The sequence below is a fragment of the Gracilinanus agilis genome, chromosome 2 (genome assembly GCF_016433145.1).
Source record: "Gracilinanus agilis isolate LMUSP501 chromosome 2, AgileGrace, whole genome shotgun sequence".
NCBI classification, from domain to species: domain Eukaryota; kingdom Metazoa; phylum Chordata; class Mammalia; order Didelphimorphia; family Didelphidae; genus Gracilinanus; species Gracilinanus agilis.
This window is the reverse complement of record NC_058131.1, coordinates 43,436,829-43,450,353: the sequence shown is the minus strand read 5'-3', so window position 1 is coordinate 43,450,353 and position 13,525 is coordinate 43,436,829. Positions and strand designations below refer to the sequence as shown.

The following is a 13,525-nucleotide window of genomic DNA, read 5'->3' as shown; positions in this document are numbered from 1 at the left end:
TCTCTCTCTCTCTCTCTCTCTCTCTCTCTCTCTCTCTCTCTCTCTCTCTCTCTCTCTCTCTGTAGTGTGAGTGGTCTGCCTTTGAGTGCTCAGTTAGAAAAGGGTCTGGAGGCCTGTGCTGCCTGAGCACTCCCAGACATGTTCTTGTAGGACACAATGAGCTGCATTATTTGAAGTGGAGAGCCCTCATCACCCAGCCCCTTGAACATTCGTTTGCTAACAACCAGTTTGTTGTTTCAAGTGAAACAGGCTGCTGGAGAGTTTCTGACTGGCAGGTTGGCACTGGTGCCTACTGCTGCCCTATTCTAGGAGGGTGAAGGGAACTGCTACAGGTTTGCAACCAGGCCTGGGCCTGGGAAAGTAACCAGGAGCCATAGACAGGGTAGGAGATTCATCTTCCTCTCAGGTCCAGGCTTCTCATAGGGTCTTCGAAAGTCAGAACTCTGTGCATTGTGCAAAAACCAGGTTTACTTGCAGGCAGAAAGATCAGGAAGCTCTCAATCATCTACATAGTGCCTAGCACATCCATACTAAATGTTTAATAAGGATTTATTGATTGATTCTCAAGGGGCCAGAGGCAGGAATATCTAGAGTTCTCTAGAGCAGCCAGAGGGCATGGACTATGTATTATGTGAGTTTCCCAAGTAGCTGCAAATTCTTGACTGTGCCAGAAGTTGGGGTTCTGGGCTGTGCTGGCTTTCTCTCAGAGCTCAGGTGAGGGAATGCCCTACCCAGTATAATTTCTCATGTCTGGCCAGAGTGCATTGATACTCTGTTCTGGGACTCCAACACTGTTCAGTGTCACCAGACTCAAGTCTTTTCATCTTTTGGAAGGCCAAGGGCCTGGGAGTTTTGAAAGCCTGGCATCTACTTTGTCTGGAACCATAGAAATTCTTGATGTGGGGACTTACACTGTTGACTTTCTCTCCAGGATGATAATAGGGGCGCAGAGACTCAGGAGTCCTGCCTAGGTTAAGCAGGTAGTCCCATCCCAAACTCCAGCCTCGAGGTTCTTTAAGCACACACTTCTTTGATAGCTCCATGGAGAATCAGGAGGAGGCCATGGCAATGTAAGCATATTTAGTGCTGAGTCTTATACCCAGGCTCATGAGGTCTTGCTTTAATTATTTAATTAGTCCCTGCTGTTTGGATCCAAAAGATCCCACTGTGATGTGCCTGTTGGGTGTCTTGGCCATCGCCTGGAACCTGCCCCAGAGAGAAGTGGAGTCATTGAATTTGTGGACAGAAGGTGCCTTAGAGTACTTCTTGCTTCACATCTCATTTTAGGAACGAAGAAATGGTGGGCGGAAGGGTGATAGGGTGATTTGTCCATGGGCACACAGAACGTTTCTAATAGAGCCAGTGTTAGAACCTGAGCTGAAGCTCCAGAGGGAGACCCGGCAGGGCTAAACCACTCTCAAGCAGGGTAAGTCACTTAATCTGCTGCCTTAGATTCATCCAATATAAAATAGAGATAATAATAGGATCAAATGAGATCATGTTTATAAAGCCCATAGCACAGGCACATAGATGGTTAATAATTGCTTGTCCCGGCCCCCCCCCAAGACCCAGAGGCCCCCAAATGAAGGTGTGTGATGGTAGAGTTGGCATGATTTCATTCCATACATATCTAAGCTCTCTGTTTCATTCTTTTTGATTTAATGAACCATAGCCTTTTCTTTCATTTTGTTAGGTAGATAGACAGACAGATAAGTGGGATGATGGATGGATGGTTAGATGGATAGATATATAGATATTCCCTCCCTCCCTCGTAAGAAAGACAGACTAGCCGAGCTAGCCACAGAATTATGGCAGTATTCCCTACCTGTTGGCCCCCACCTCTCTAAGTGAAGGGGGATCTCTGTATCAGAACCTGCTTTAAGATTTCCTCCCTGGTACCTTCCCTGCCCCCACGGCGGTGTCCGGGGCCAGGGCTAAGGCCACAGAATAGACTATACAATTCCCCACAGTCTTTAGCCAAGACCTGCACAGACATTACAATGAGCTCATGGGTGGTGGGGGTGGAGGGAGCCCAGTGCAGCCTTCCAGCCTCGTCCCTGGCCAGACCAAAGATCTCTCATCCAGTGAGGAATTAACTCCTTAGGACCTCAGAAGGTCTCACCTGGTGGCGTTGTGGGACATCAGGGGACCGAAAGGGCCTCTGGCTGGCCGAGGAGGATGAGGCATTCCCTCTTCCCCAGCAGCAGAGATGGCTGCAGTGATGGGCCTGTTTGGCACTCCTCCAGGGCTGGGGAAGGTGAGCTTTGCAGGCCTGCTGGGCTCTGGGGCCAGGAGGAGAGGCTCTTTGAAGGGGCCTTTGCGAAGGGGAATTCCCTTTTGTCTCCCGGGTGGGCTGGATTTGGCTGCCCCCATCCTCCCCCAATCCTTGGGACTGACAGCTTCTGACTGGGCTAGAGGGGAAATTCTCCCCGTGACTCACTTTCCAGGCACTTCCTGTCCAGAGGAAGGTATAGGGGGAGGGGTGGGAGCCCGCCACCCAAAATGGAAATGAAGCCCTGGCGGGTGGGCGTTGAGGGAGAGGCGGGGAGCCACCCCGGCCCCTCCAGAAGCCAGAGGGAGGCAGGCTGAAGACCATATTTGGGAAGCCTGCTCCCGGGGCATCTCAGCTCCCATTCATAGCCTTCTGTGTCAGGGCCAGGGAGGAAAGGCGCTGATGGAGGAGCTTCCAGGCTGAAGTCTATGCTCCTCATTCTGTTGAGAGCATTTAAACATGGCAGGAACCCCAGAACTCCAGCCCCTTAGTTTGCCATGGGAAGAAGTGGAGACCCCTGAGCTGCCTGCCCAGGCCTGACGCTCCATTCAGGCTCCTGGCCCACCCCAGGGCCCCAGCGCCTGAGCCCCCCCTCCCTGCTTCCCCCCACCAGGCCATCTTGTTTTTCTGTTTACATTCCCAGTCGCTCTCAGTTTCCTCTTGGCTTCCAACCCCTCCGGGTCCCTGGCTCTCCCTGGGGCCTGCAACAGCTGGCCTGGCCTCTCAGTCATTTTCCTGGGAACCGCCAGTGGGGAGCCAGCCTGGCCGCCTGGCTGAGAGCAGCAGCTGCCTCTGAGCCCCAGCCTCCAGCCTCCCCACCCCTGGGACCTGCTTTCAGGCTCGACTGGGCCTCAGTCTCCTCACCTGTAAAGTGAGCCGGTTAGACAGAATAACTGGTTTCTTCCGGTCCCAGGTGTTGGGCATAGTCCCCAGACAAAGGGCTCTAAGGCAGAGAGAATTAGCAGACCGCAGGAGGCTCCCAGGGGGAGGAAAGGGAGGGAGCCTGGACTTTTCTGCCTTTGGCCATCCAGAAGTAGTTAAATTAGCTCTGCTTAAATAACATGTGTGAAGGGGAGCTCACTACCTTGTTCAGTATCTTGCCTCTTCTCCGTGTTCCGTCCATTTGGGCAAGATGTATTGGTATGTTTTGTGTGCTTTCTTTTTCGTGTGTATCATGGATCATAAGGGAAGGCCTTCCTCCATAGGGCCTCAGAAGTTAAATCAAGCAGGAATGGACGATGGTAAGGAAAGGAAGGGAATAATCAGTTCTAAAACTTAACGCCTTCCATGTACCAGGCAATGCACTAAGCTCTTTTTTTAATTACATGTGTCTCATTTGATCTTCACAATTATTCTATAAGGTGGGTGCTTTTGTTGCACCCATTTTACAGTTGAGGAAACTGAGGCAAACAGGTGACGCGTCTTGCCCAGAGTTACAGAGCTGGAGGGTGCCTGAGGCCACATTTGACCTCAGATCTTCTGGCTCCAGGCCGGGTGATTATCCACTGCTTCGCTTCCACAGTTATCTGCTTGCCAAGGGCTTTAGACAGCTTGTCTTGTAGCCCCCATTTGCTAGTTGTCCCCATCAGCTGTCTTGGGATTCCATTCCACAAATGAGTGTTTGTTAGATGGCCACCATGTGCAATGAGTGTCCTAGGCATGGAGGAGACAAAGAAGCTCTAAGGCCCAGCCTTAGCCCTCCCCATCAGAGAGCCTAGGGCAGTACAAAGTTGGGGGGGGGGAACCAAGGACAGGAGGAGGGGGGGCTGGGATCGGCCCCCCTCCTCCAGAAGGGCTTTCTCTTCCTTCTGGGGGGGCCGGAGCCTTGTAGGGCTGGGAGTTGAATTGTGGAACCCCACCAAGCTCTAGCAGGGCAGCAGGACAGATGAGGGGCTCCATCAGCCTCTGAGAAGTGAGGGGGTGTTACCCCGCCCTGGAGCTGAGGAGGCCTTCTCAGCCCCCTGGGGAGGGGGGGGTGGTAGGGGTGGCATCAGCCTTCGAAACTGAGTGGATCCCGAGCTTCAGAAGTGAGTCAGCCCAAGCCACTAGCACGGTTCAGGCCATGACTGGCTCTTCCTGCAGCTCTTCTCTGGGAGTTTTACACATATGGAGGGGATGTGTCAGGAAACCCAGGGCAGCTTAGTCACAGCCCCGAGGCACCAGAGCTTAGTGGAAAGAGCACGGCCCCCATGTCAGCAGATCTGAGTTCAAGTTCTGATGCTTGTCCCTTATGGGCTGAAGTGGCCTGTGGCCAGGGACTTTACCTCTGACCTGTAGTTTCCTGGAATCTGTAAAACAAGGCTGATTATCTACCATCTCCTAGCTCTTGTCATAAGGAAAATGTTTTGTGGAATAATTCCTAAGTGGGAGCTGTCGTGGCTAGGTCCCTAGTGTCCAGGGTGGGTCCCCCAAAGTGCCACTTGATTCAGTTTCACATGACTTATTTCCATGGAGCTAGAACCAGGGACCTTAGAATTCCCCATGGCACTTGGGGAGATGCATGGCCTTGGGTTTGGGGAGCTGGAAGGGGAGTCTGAGGCCTTCTCATGCCAGCTTCAGGTTCTTAGAGGGTCCTGCTGAGGGCACCTGCCCCTCTCTGGGCATCTCTCCTTCCCTTCCCTTGGCTGCTCAGAAATGCAATGTCTTGTATTCCTATGGAAGTGAGCTGACAGGAAGATGTAGGCAGATTGGGGAGGGGGCCTGGGGCTGGGCCATATGATCGTCTGTAAAACCCTTCTGGACATGTTGAAGGAGGACACAGAGCCCGAGTTCACAAGCAGACCCGTGGGGGTCCTACCTGAAATATGAAGGAGGGGATTTTAGGGAAGTTTTAAGGGACATTTTACTCAGCTCAGCAAAGAGACATGTGTGGGTTCAGCAGGGTCCAGGCCATCAGTGTGAGCAGCTGGGGGGAAGAGTGTGGAGAAATCCAGGATTGGGGGCTCCTGCCCAGGGAAGGGGATGTAGGGGGTTGCTTGGAGTCCACACCTGGCCTCCTGATGCTGAGTTGGGGTGTGGGGCTGTGCCAGGGCCAGGCTGCAGGGAGGTTTGGAGCTAAAGGTAGAGAGCAGCCTCTCCTGACCAGCCTTTAACCAGTCTTCTCCTCTCTGTCCCCAGAACGTGCTGGCCAAAGCCCTTTATGACAATGTGGCGGAATCCCCCGATGAGCTGTCCTTCCGCAAGGGTGACATCATGACAGTTTTGGAGCGCAACACTCAAGGCCTGGATGGCTGGTGGCTCTGCTCCCTGCATGGGCGCCAGGGCATCGTACCAGGCAACCGGCTCAAGATCCTAGTGGGCATGTATGACAAGAAACAAAGTGGGCCGGGCCAGGGGCAGCCTCAGCCTCAGCCGCAGCCAGCCCTGCCCTGCCATCCCCAGGGCCTCTACAATGTGCACTCACCAGCCTCCCAGTATGCCCCGATGCACCCCGCCTACCAGACCCCAGGAGACAGTGTCTACCTGATCCCAGGCCCCAACAAGGCCCAGCAGGGTGTCTACCAGGTCCCTCCTTCCAGTGGGCAGTTCCAGTCTCCTCCGGCCAAGCAGCCCCTAATGTACCAGAAGCAGACACCCCATCACCAGTTCCAGAGCCCAGCCCAGGAAATCTACCAAGTGCCCCCATCGCTAAACCCCACTCTGGACGTGTACCAGGTGCCCCCTGGGCCTGTGAGCCCTCCTCAGGATATCTACCAAGTGCCCCCTTCTGCCGGGATGGGACAAGACATCTACCAGGTCCCCCCTTCCATGGATGTGCGGAATTGGGAAGGAACAAAGCCACCCACAAAGGTATAGTTGTGCTCAGATGTTGCCAGCCCCATTCTCAAACCCTTTTGTTCAGAGTCCTTTGGGTTTATGGTTTCCTTGCCCTTTTATCGGCTGCCCTGGGCTCTGGGTGCCAAGAGTCATCCCACCTCGAAGGGAAAGGAAGTGAAGAAGCGTTTGGCTGAAAGTGTGCCACGTGCCAGGCACTGAGCCAAGTGCTTTGTGTGTGGCCCTGCCATCATTCCACCTTCCTAACAACGCTGGGAGGTAGCTGCAATCATTGTCTCTGTTTCACATTTGAAGAAATGGAGGGAAACTGTTTAAGTGATTTGCCTCGGGTCAGGTCCTGCTTTCTTGGGACACCCCTAGATTGCATTTGATTTGGGAACTGAGGGAGAGAGGGAAACCTCAGACGTGGGCCCCGCTATGGCTCACACTTAGGAGATACAGCGAAATCACAGGCCTGGGCCAGAGGAAAATGGGGAAACTGAGCGCAAAGAAGTGTGTGTGTGTGTGTGTGTGTGTGTGTGTGTGTGTGTGTGTGTGTGTGTGTGTGTGTGTGTGTGTGACACAGACTGTGTGTTCAGATGTTTGTGAGAGATTCTGTGTGTGTGACATGGAGACACACAGTGTGAGTTGATGGCTGGCGCTCCATCTCCCTCCTGGAGTTTGGATGGCAGGTCTGCCAGCGGGGCCAAGCTCGCCCATCCCCTCCCTCAGCACTAGCATTTCACTGAGATGGGCAGAGGCCCAGCTCGTCGGATACAGGCTTGGAGCGAGAAGCGGGTGCTGGGTGTCTACCCCAGACACGTGTCTGCACACGAGCCCCCGATGGCGCCTCGTGTGATTTCTGATCAACTCATGCTGGGTGTTTCCCAGGCTCTGAGTCTACAAATGGATGAAGGCTATTCCAAGCACCATGTAGGCACCTGCTGGGTCCCTGGCTCTGGGGAAGAAGTCCTGTTGGGGAGAGATGATAGCAGGAACTAGAAATACTTATCAAGCTCTGGACTTGGGGTGCTCTCTCCCCCTCCCTTGGCTTAGTGCAGAGGGGCCTCAGCCACAGCCTCTTTTCTTTCCTAAAAGCAGCCTCCTCTGTGAGGCCGGCTGGTCCCTGACGGGGAATAGCGAGCTGTCTATTAATGTGAGCAAGTTGGACGAGATGTTTTTGGGAGGTCTTAGGAAACTTTCTCTATTGCCTCTAGTATCTTCCATATTGTTTATAGTTCTTACCTTTAGGAATTCTCCCTTTTGGGTTTAACTGGGGCGTTAATGGAGTTACATAATAGACCTTGAGAGCCGTCTTTAACACCTTAGTACTTAGTACATTTGGATGGGGAAGAGGTGAGGTTCAGTGGAAAGGACCTCGGGCATTAGGAGGCAGCAGGAAGGTACCAGGGATCTAGGGTAGGGATAGGCCTCTGGGGCCGGAGATGGCAAAAGGCAAATGGATGGTTTCTAAAAATACACTTTGGCCCAGTTCACAATTTCGCTGTCAGTCAGTGAAGCATCTCTGCAAGCTGGTTCAGAGTTGCCAAGGCTTTTTCCCCCTTGGAGGGTGGGGTTCTCTGCCCGTCACTGGCCAAGCCCCGATGCTTGGTGGCATCAAATGAGTTGGGGAGCTAAGCCAACAGGGCTGGGCCTGGGGAGGGCAGGAGAGCAGGTGGCCAGAGAATCTTGAGACAGGGGAAGCCATTTCTGATGTCCTTCCTTGGCTTCTCTGAGAAGGAAGGAATGAAGGTCAGAGTGGAATGGCAGCTCCTAGGGCTGAAATTGGGCCGTAGTGGAAGGCCTGCTCTGAGGGCAGGGATGCTTCATCTGCTGCTTTTCCTCATGACCATCTCATGAGTTGAGTGAAGGGATCTGCCTGGAAGTATTGAAGCCAGACCTAGGGACCCTCTCTGGTCCTGTAACCGGGATCCTGGAATCCCAGAGGAGCTGTAGAAGTGAGTGGACCAGCCTAGAAGCCACTAGTCCTGGGTTCAATAGTTCCAAACCTTCTGGGAAATGGTTTGAAAGACCTGAGAAGAAGATGTAAGAGGGTGTGATAACTGCTTCCACTTCTCAGGAAGACTTGGAACTAGCAGCAGTGGCTGAGTGTTGCAGAGAGGTAGATTTGGGGCTTGAGTAAGGAGAGCTTGCCTGGAAATTGGAGCTTCCCAAAGTGTATTGTGCGCCTCTGGAAGGTAGTGAGCTCCCCGACTTTGGAGTTTCTTTGAACACTGCCTGGCTATTTTTCTGAAATGTTCCAGACATTTCAGCTTGGGGTGAGGCTTCTAAGAACTCAGTACTGTCTACCTAGTGTTGTCCCTAACCAGCTGGTGCCAGAATGCAGAGGGGAAGGCCTGGCACCTACCTTGCCACTCCAGTAGCATTGCTTCCCTTCACAAACTCTGGGGTTCAGCCAAGGTGGCCTGTATATTGTTCCTCATCCAGCATCCTCCTTTATTCACTGGCTGACCCCAGTTCTTAGAATCTTGTTTCCTTCAAGACTCAGCTTAAACCCCCTTTACTGAATACTTTTCTTGCAGGGCCTTGTAATTGGCTTGTTTTCTCTGGTCGCTCATAAGCTCCTCAAGGACAGAGATGGTCTCCCTTCACCACTTAATCAAGATTTGTGATTGAGAGTGTACATGTCAAGTGGACTGGGTTTGATGGGGACGAGCGGAGCATTGCCACAGATGGAAAGGGGGAGAGACTAGTTTTTGAGCAAAGAGGAGAAAGCCCAGGGACTCTTGGAGAGCATCTGGTTTGGCTGGGGAATGGGCTTGAAGGAGAGGAATTGATGCTTGGGATCCTGTGGTAAAGGGTCTCCAATGCCAGATGAGGGACTCAGACATTTCAGCCAGCAAAAGGGGGAGGCACTGAGGGGTCTGGGAGGAGTATGGGAGGCATGGCCAGGAGGTATGCTGGTGGAAACTCCCGAGTTTGGGGCCTGAGGGCCTCTGTCCCTTTCTGCCTTGAGAACCTTCTATTCTCCTTGGGGAGAGGCACATACACAGCCACCATGGAAGGCTACACATGCTGGGGATGCAGGTGGTAAACAGTGGTGTGGTATTGTTTAAAAAAAAAAATACTGGATTTGGAGGCAGAAGACTTGGGGTCTAACTCTGGCTCAGTGGTAGTGCAGTGGATGAAACATCTGACCTAGAGTCAGAAGGATCCGAGATCAAATGTGGCCTTAGACACTTGCTAGTTGTGTGATTCTGGGTAGACTACTTAACCTATTTACCTCAGTTTCCTCATCTGTAAAATGAGAGTAACAGGAGCACTTCCCTCCCAGGGTTGTGATAAGGATCAAATGTGCTAATAATTATAAATAATAATTATAAAGCACTCAGCACCGTGCCTGGCCCTTTGTAAGGGATCTATAAGTATTTGCTATTATTATTGTTGTTACTACTCCCACACGTACACTTTCTGGGTCTCTGCTTCCTCATCCCCAAAACAAGGGGGGAGCTCTAGATGACTTCTGAGGTCTTTCCAGCCCTCTGTTGTTAGGAAATGACAGATGAATTCCAGAAGAGAGCTGCAGAAATTCAGGAGAAGCTTGTGGTGGGTTTGTAGGTAATCGGGGGCTGTTGAGTTTAACCTTGAAAAGGGGATGGGACCCTCCAGATCTTGGTTTTTCCACTCAGGAGGTAGGTTTTCTGCACACAGCCATCAGCTGTACAATTTATGCTGTTCCATCCTCCTCATCAGACTGTGAGAGGACTCCCCCCTCCCCCCCCAGTGCTAGCAGATGTGTTCTTTTTGAGGAGCTGTCTGTGTCTGCTCACAGGTGCCATGTCCTCCCACTGACCCCGGGAGGGTCAGGTCACTCCCCTTGTCCAGCCTCTTCAGATTCTGTTTCCCTAATTAAATTCAGCAAACATGAAGGGTTGCTGTCATGGGCAGTATGAGATGAAAATGGACAGTTCTGGCTTTTTATGGACTGATGAGGGGAGAAAGCAAAGGACACCCCATATGTTACAAAGACAGAATGGGATGCCAGCAGAGGAGAGCCAGTCCTAGTGTTCTGTTTGAGTGGGGTGGGCAAGGGTCAGGGAAGACTTTGGTTTAGAGATTTTTTTTATTTTATTTTTTAGGAAAAAAAATTTTTCCATGGTTACATGATGCATGTTCTTGCTTCCACCCCCACCCCCCACCTCCCCTGTAGCCAACACACATTTCCACTGGTTTCTTCATGTGTTGTTGATCAAGACCTATTTCCATATTATTGATAGTTGTACTAGGGTGGTCGTTTAGAGTCTACATCCCAAATCATGTCCACATCAAACCAATGTGTTCAAGCAGTTGCTTTTGGTTTAGAGATTTCTAACACCTACGCTAGGGGCAGTCATTTCCAAGCCTGGAGAACTACGGAAGTCAGAGGCCATCATTGGAGGGGAGCCGCATGAGAATAAAGGACCAAAAAGTAGTCAGGTTGCTATGTAGACATGAGAACGGCCACAGGTTGGAGTGTAGACTACCTGGGATGGGGAATAAGATTCAAGCCTGAACACGTAGCTGGGAGCCAGGTTTCATAGGCCTTTGGTGCCAGTTGAGTCTAAGCTTTTGTTGGGGTGGGGGACATGCCCTTTTGTAAGTGGATTGGGAGCCAGAAGAACCCATCTCTCCATTTCCACTCTGTCGCCGAAGGGCTGCAAAAGTGAATTCTGACCTTGTTGTCCACCCACAACTCCTGAGAGTTGCCCAGCCCTGCGGAACCTAAGGCCACATCCCATCTTGGCCAAAGCTTTTATCTAACATCCCATCCCTGAGAGTTTCTGAGAAAGGCCCTACCATGGCTCATCTTCTGGACATGCTACTCAGCTCTGCCAGATGGTCCCTGAGCCTTGGTCTTTCCTAGAGCTTCTGCCACACCTGCAGGCAGATCTCTCTCTCTCCATCAGAGTTTGGCTTTAAAACTGGCAGAACAGAGCATTTTCTTTGTAAGCTTTTGGTCTTTTCTCCATGTACATCCTTCTTGACCTCTGTGGCCCTTGTCATCTGTCCTCTGTTCCTAGGTGCTCTTCTCTCTTGATGTTCATCCTTGTCTCTCCTCCCTTTCTCACCAGTTGCTATCATCATCCATGTCCCACAACTGGCTAGCCATCCCTTGTAACAAAGACTACAGGGAGGGTGCAGTATAAGCAATTCTCTGCCCATAGTCCCCTACCTCTGCAAAAAAGGGAAGGGGGAAGGCATTTCTCTTCACTTTGACACCCATTCACGCTGGAAATTTTCTCTTCTTTTTTCCCCACCTCTGCCACTTCCCACTGACTCTCCCTCCACCACCAGCTCCTCCACAAACCCTCCCTTGTAACATTTACATCAAACAGAACAGATGACTACATTGGCTCTGACTGAAAATGCTACATCTGTGGTCACCTTGCCTGAGGGTCACTAGTGCTTTGTTTTGAGGCCTTTCAGAGTAGTTTTCCCTTTTATTGTGTGCCCCATGTCTTCAGTTCTCTTTTATTAACCTGGATTTAGGATCTATCTGGCTCTCAGGAATCTGGGGAGCTTCTGCTTTATTCCACAATCAAAGCCCAAGCTGGTCAGGCCCCTGAGCCCCTGATGTTTTGGAAGCACCTTGTCTTGGTAACCCATGTACTTTGTTTGAGAAGTCTGGACAGGACCAAGTGACTCACCTCATTAGGCAGGAAACCTTGCTCTTTGGAATCCAGAGACTGAAAATGCTGCCTATTTCTACCTAGGGCAGCAGAGAACAAGTTATTTATTAATAACCCACAATACACTTGATTGTAAATGGTTTCGGGGGCAAGTAGGTGCCTCAGTGGATAGAAAGCCAGGCCAGGGAGGTCTTGGGTTCAAATTTGACCTCAGACACTTCCTAGCTGTGTATTTTCATTTGCCTAGCCCTTGCTGCTCTTCTGCTTTAGAACTAAAGCATAATATTGATTCTAAGACAGAAGGTAAGGGTTTTAAAAAATAATAAGATGGATTCAGTGGTATCTGCTGCCATGTAGTGTCTATCAGCCCCCAAGGAGCAAGGGGTGGTAACAAACTTTTGTCCAGGAACCTGGTAGCATCCCATGGTTAGAGGCTACTGCAGGAACCCAGATATCCTGGGAACCACTGGAAGGGTCCATGAAAACAGCCATCTGAATTCATGGCAGCCCCAGGACTGGCTCCACCTAGCCTTGGCTAGTTTCTTCTGTGGTTTGGAAGCATTAGTACTTGTGCCAGGGTCCTGCAGGCTGGGCCAAAGGCTAGAAGCGTAGGAAAGAGCTTTATAGTCTCCAGGGTTGGAGAAAGAATGATCAGAGTATCTAGAAGCTGGCCCAGACTTGGGGTCTTACCCTTCAGGAGGGATAGAAAGAGGACACTCCTAAGATCAGCACCTTGCCAAAGAGTTGGCTCCTTGCCTGGTTTCCCAGAGCTTCCGCCAGTGGCAGGATGTCTGCAGTGTGGGGGTAGGGTGAAGGGGGTGTATGTGCCAATGGGCACTGAACTGTTCTTCCTGCTTGGGCAGCAGGTGCTGGCCTGGAGTGGTGAGAGGCAGGCACTTTTTTTTTTTTTTTTTTTGGTACACTGTATACTTCAACCCTCGGGATCTCAGCCCTTTTAAGCCACCGGGATGCTTTCTTTATCCATCCTGTGTTGGTTAAGAGAGGCAGAGAGGGTTCTCTTCTTTTTCTCTTTATGATGTGTCTGTCTGTCTGAACTATCCCTAGAAGGGAACTTGGGAATTCTCTAGTACAATCCCTCTCATTTTGTAGCTGGGGAGGAGAGGGCAGAAGTAAGTGCCTGAGGTTGCCCAGGGCAGGGGGTTGGGGGCATAGCCAAGGTCCGTCTATAGGGTGAAGGTACTCCCCAGCAGATACAAATCCTTCCTCATGGGATAGGCAGAGAACCTCTCCCTAACGGTCAAGGTCAAGGCTTTTGAACACATTGGGCTACTGGTAGGACAGAGTGTTTACTCTGTAAACATAAGTCAACTCTGGCTTAATACCGTCCCAGTCACCTTCATTATACATTGCACACAGCGTACTCTTGTTTCTGGTCTGAGCACCAAGAAACAGTAGTCCCACCAGTGAGAAAGGCAGCATGTTTTAGGAGGATGAAGTCAGGTCAACTGGTAGGAAGCCGGTCAGCTTTTTTATTTTCTTTTCTGGGTTATATATGTATAACCCAGAAATATGCAAGACATTTCCATATTGTTTGTTTTTCTAAGAGAATACTCCTATAAAACCCAAACCCCAAAATAAAAATGTGAATAAACTAATGGGAAAGATAGCAGGCTTCTGTCTGCATTCTGACTCCCAACAGTTCTTTCTCTGGAGGTGTAATAAAGCATTCTCTGTCATGAGTCCCTCAGAATTGTCTTGGATCCATGTATTGCTGAGAGTAGCTAAGTCTATCACAATTGATCATTCTACAATATTGCTGTTACTGTGTACAGTGTTCCCCTGGTTCTGCTCACTTCACTCTGCATCAGTTCATGGAGTTCTTTCCAGCCCTTTCTGCAGTCACCCTGTT

The 13,525-nt window shown here is 51.0% G+C and overlaps 1 protein-coding gene across 1 annotated transcript in view; it reads left to right on the top strand.

Moving 5' to 3' along the window:
- The window catches only part of BCAR1 (BCAR1 scaffold protein, Cas family member), a 13,554-nt gene extending 7,487 nt beyond the window's left edge, over positions 1-6,067 (top strand). The window contains exon 3 of the mRNA XM_044659371.1: positions 5,390-6,067. Coding sequence (XP_044515306.1) covers positions 5,390-6,067 — 678 coding nt within the window. The remainder of the gene's footprint in view (positions 1-5,389) is intronic.
- The last annotated feature ends 7,458 nt before the right edge of the window (positions 6,068-13,525 follow it).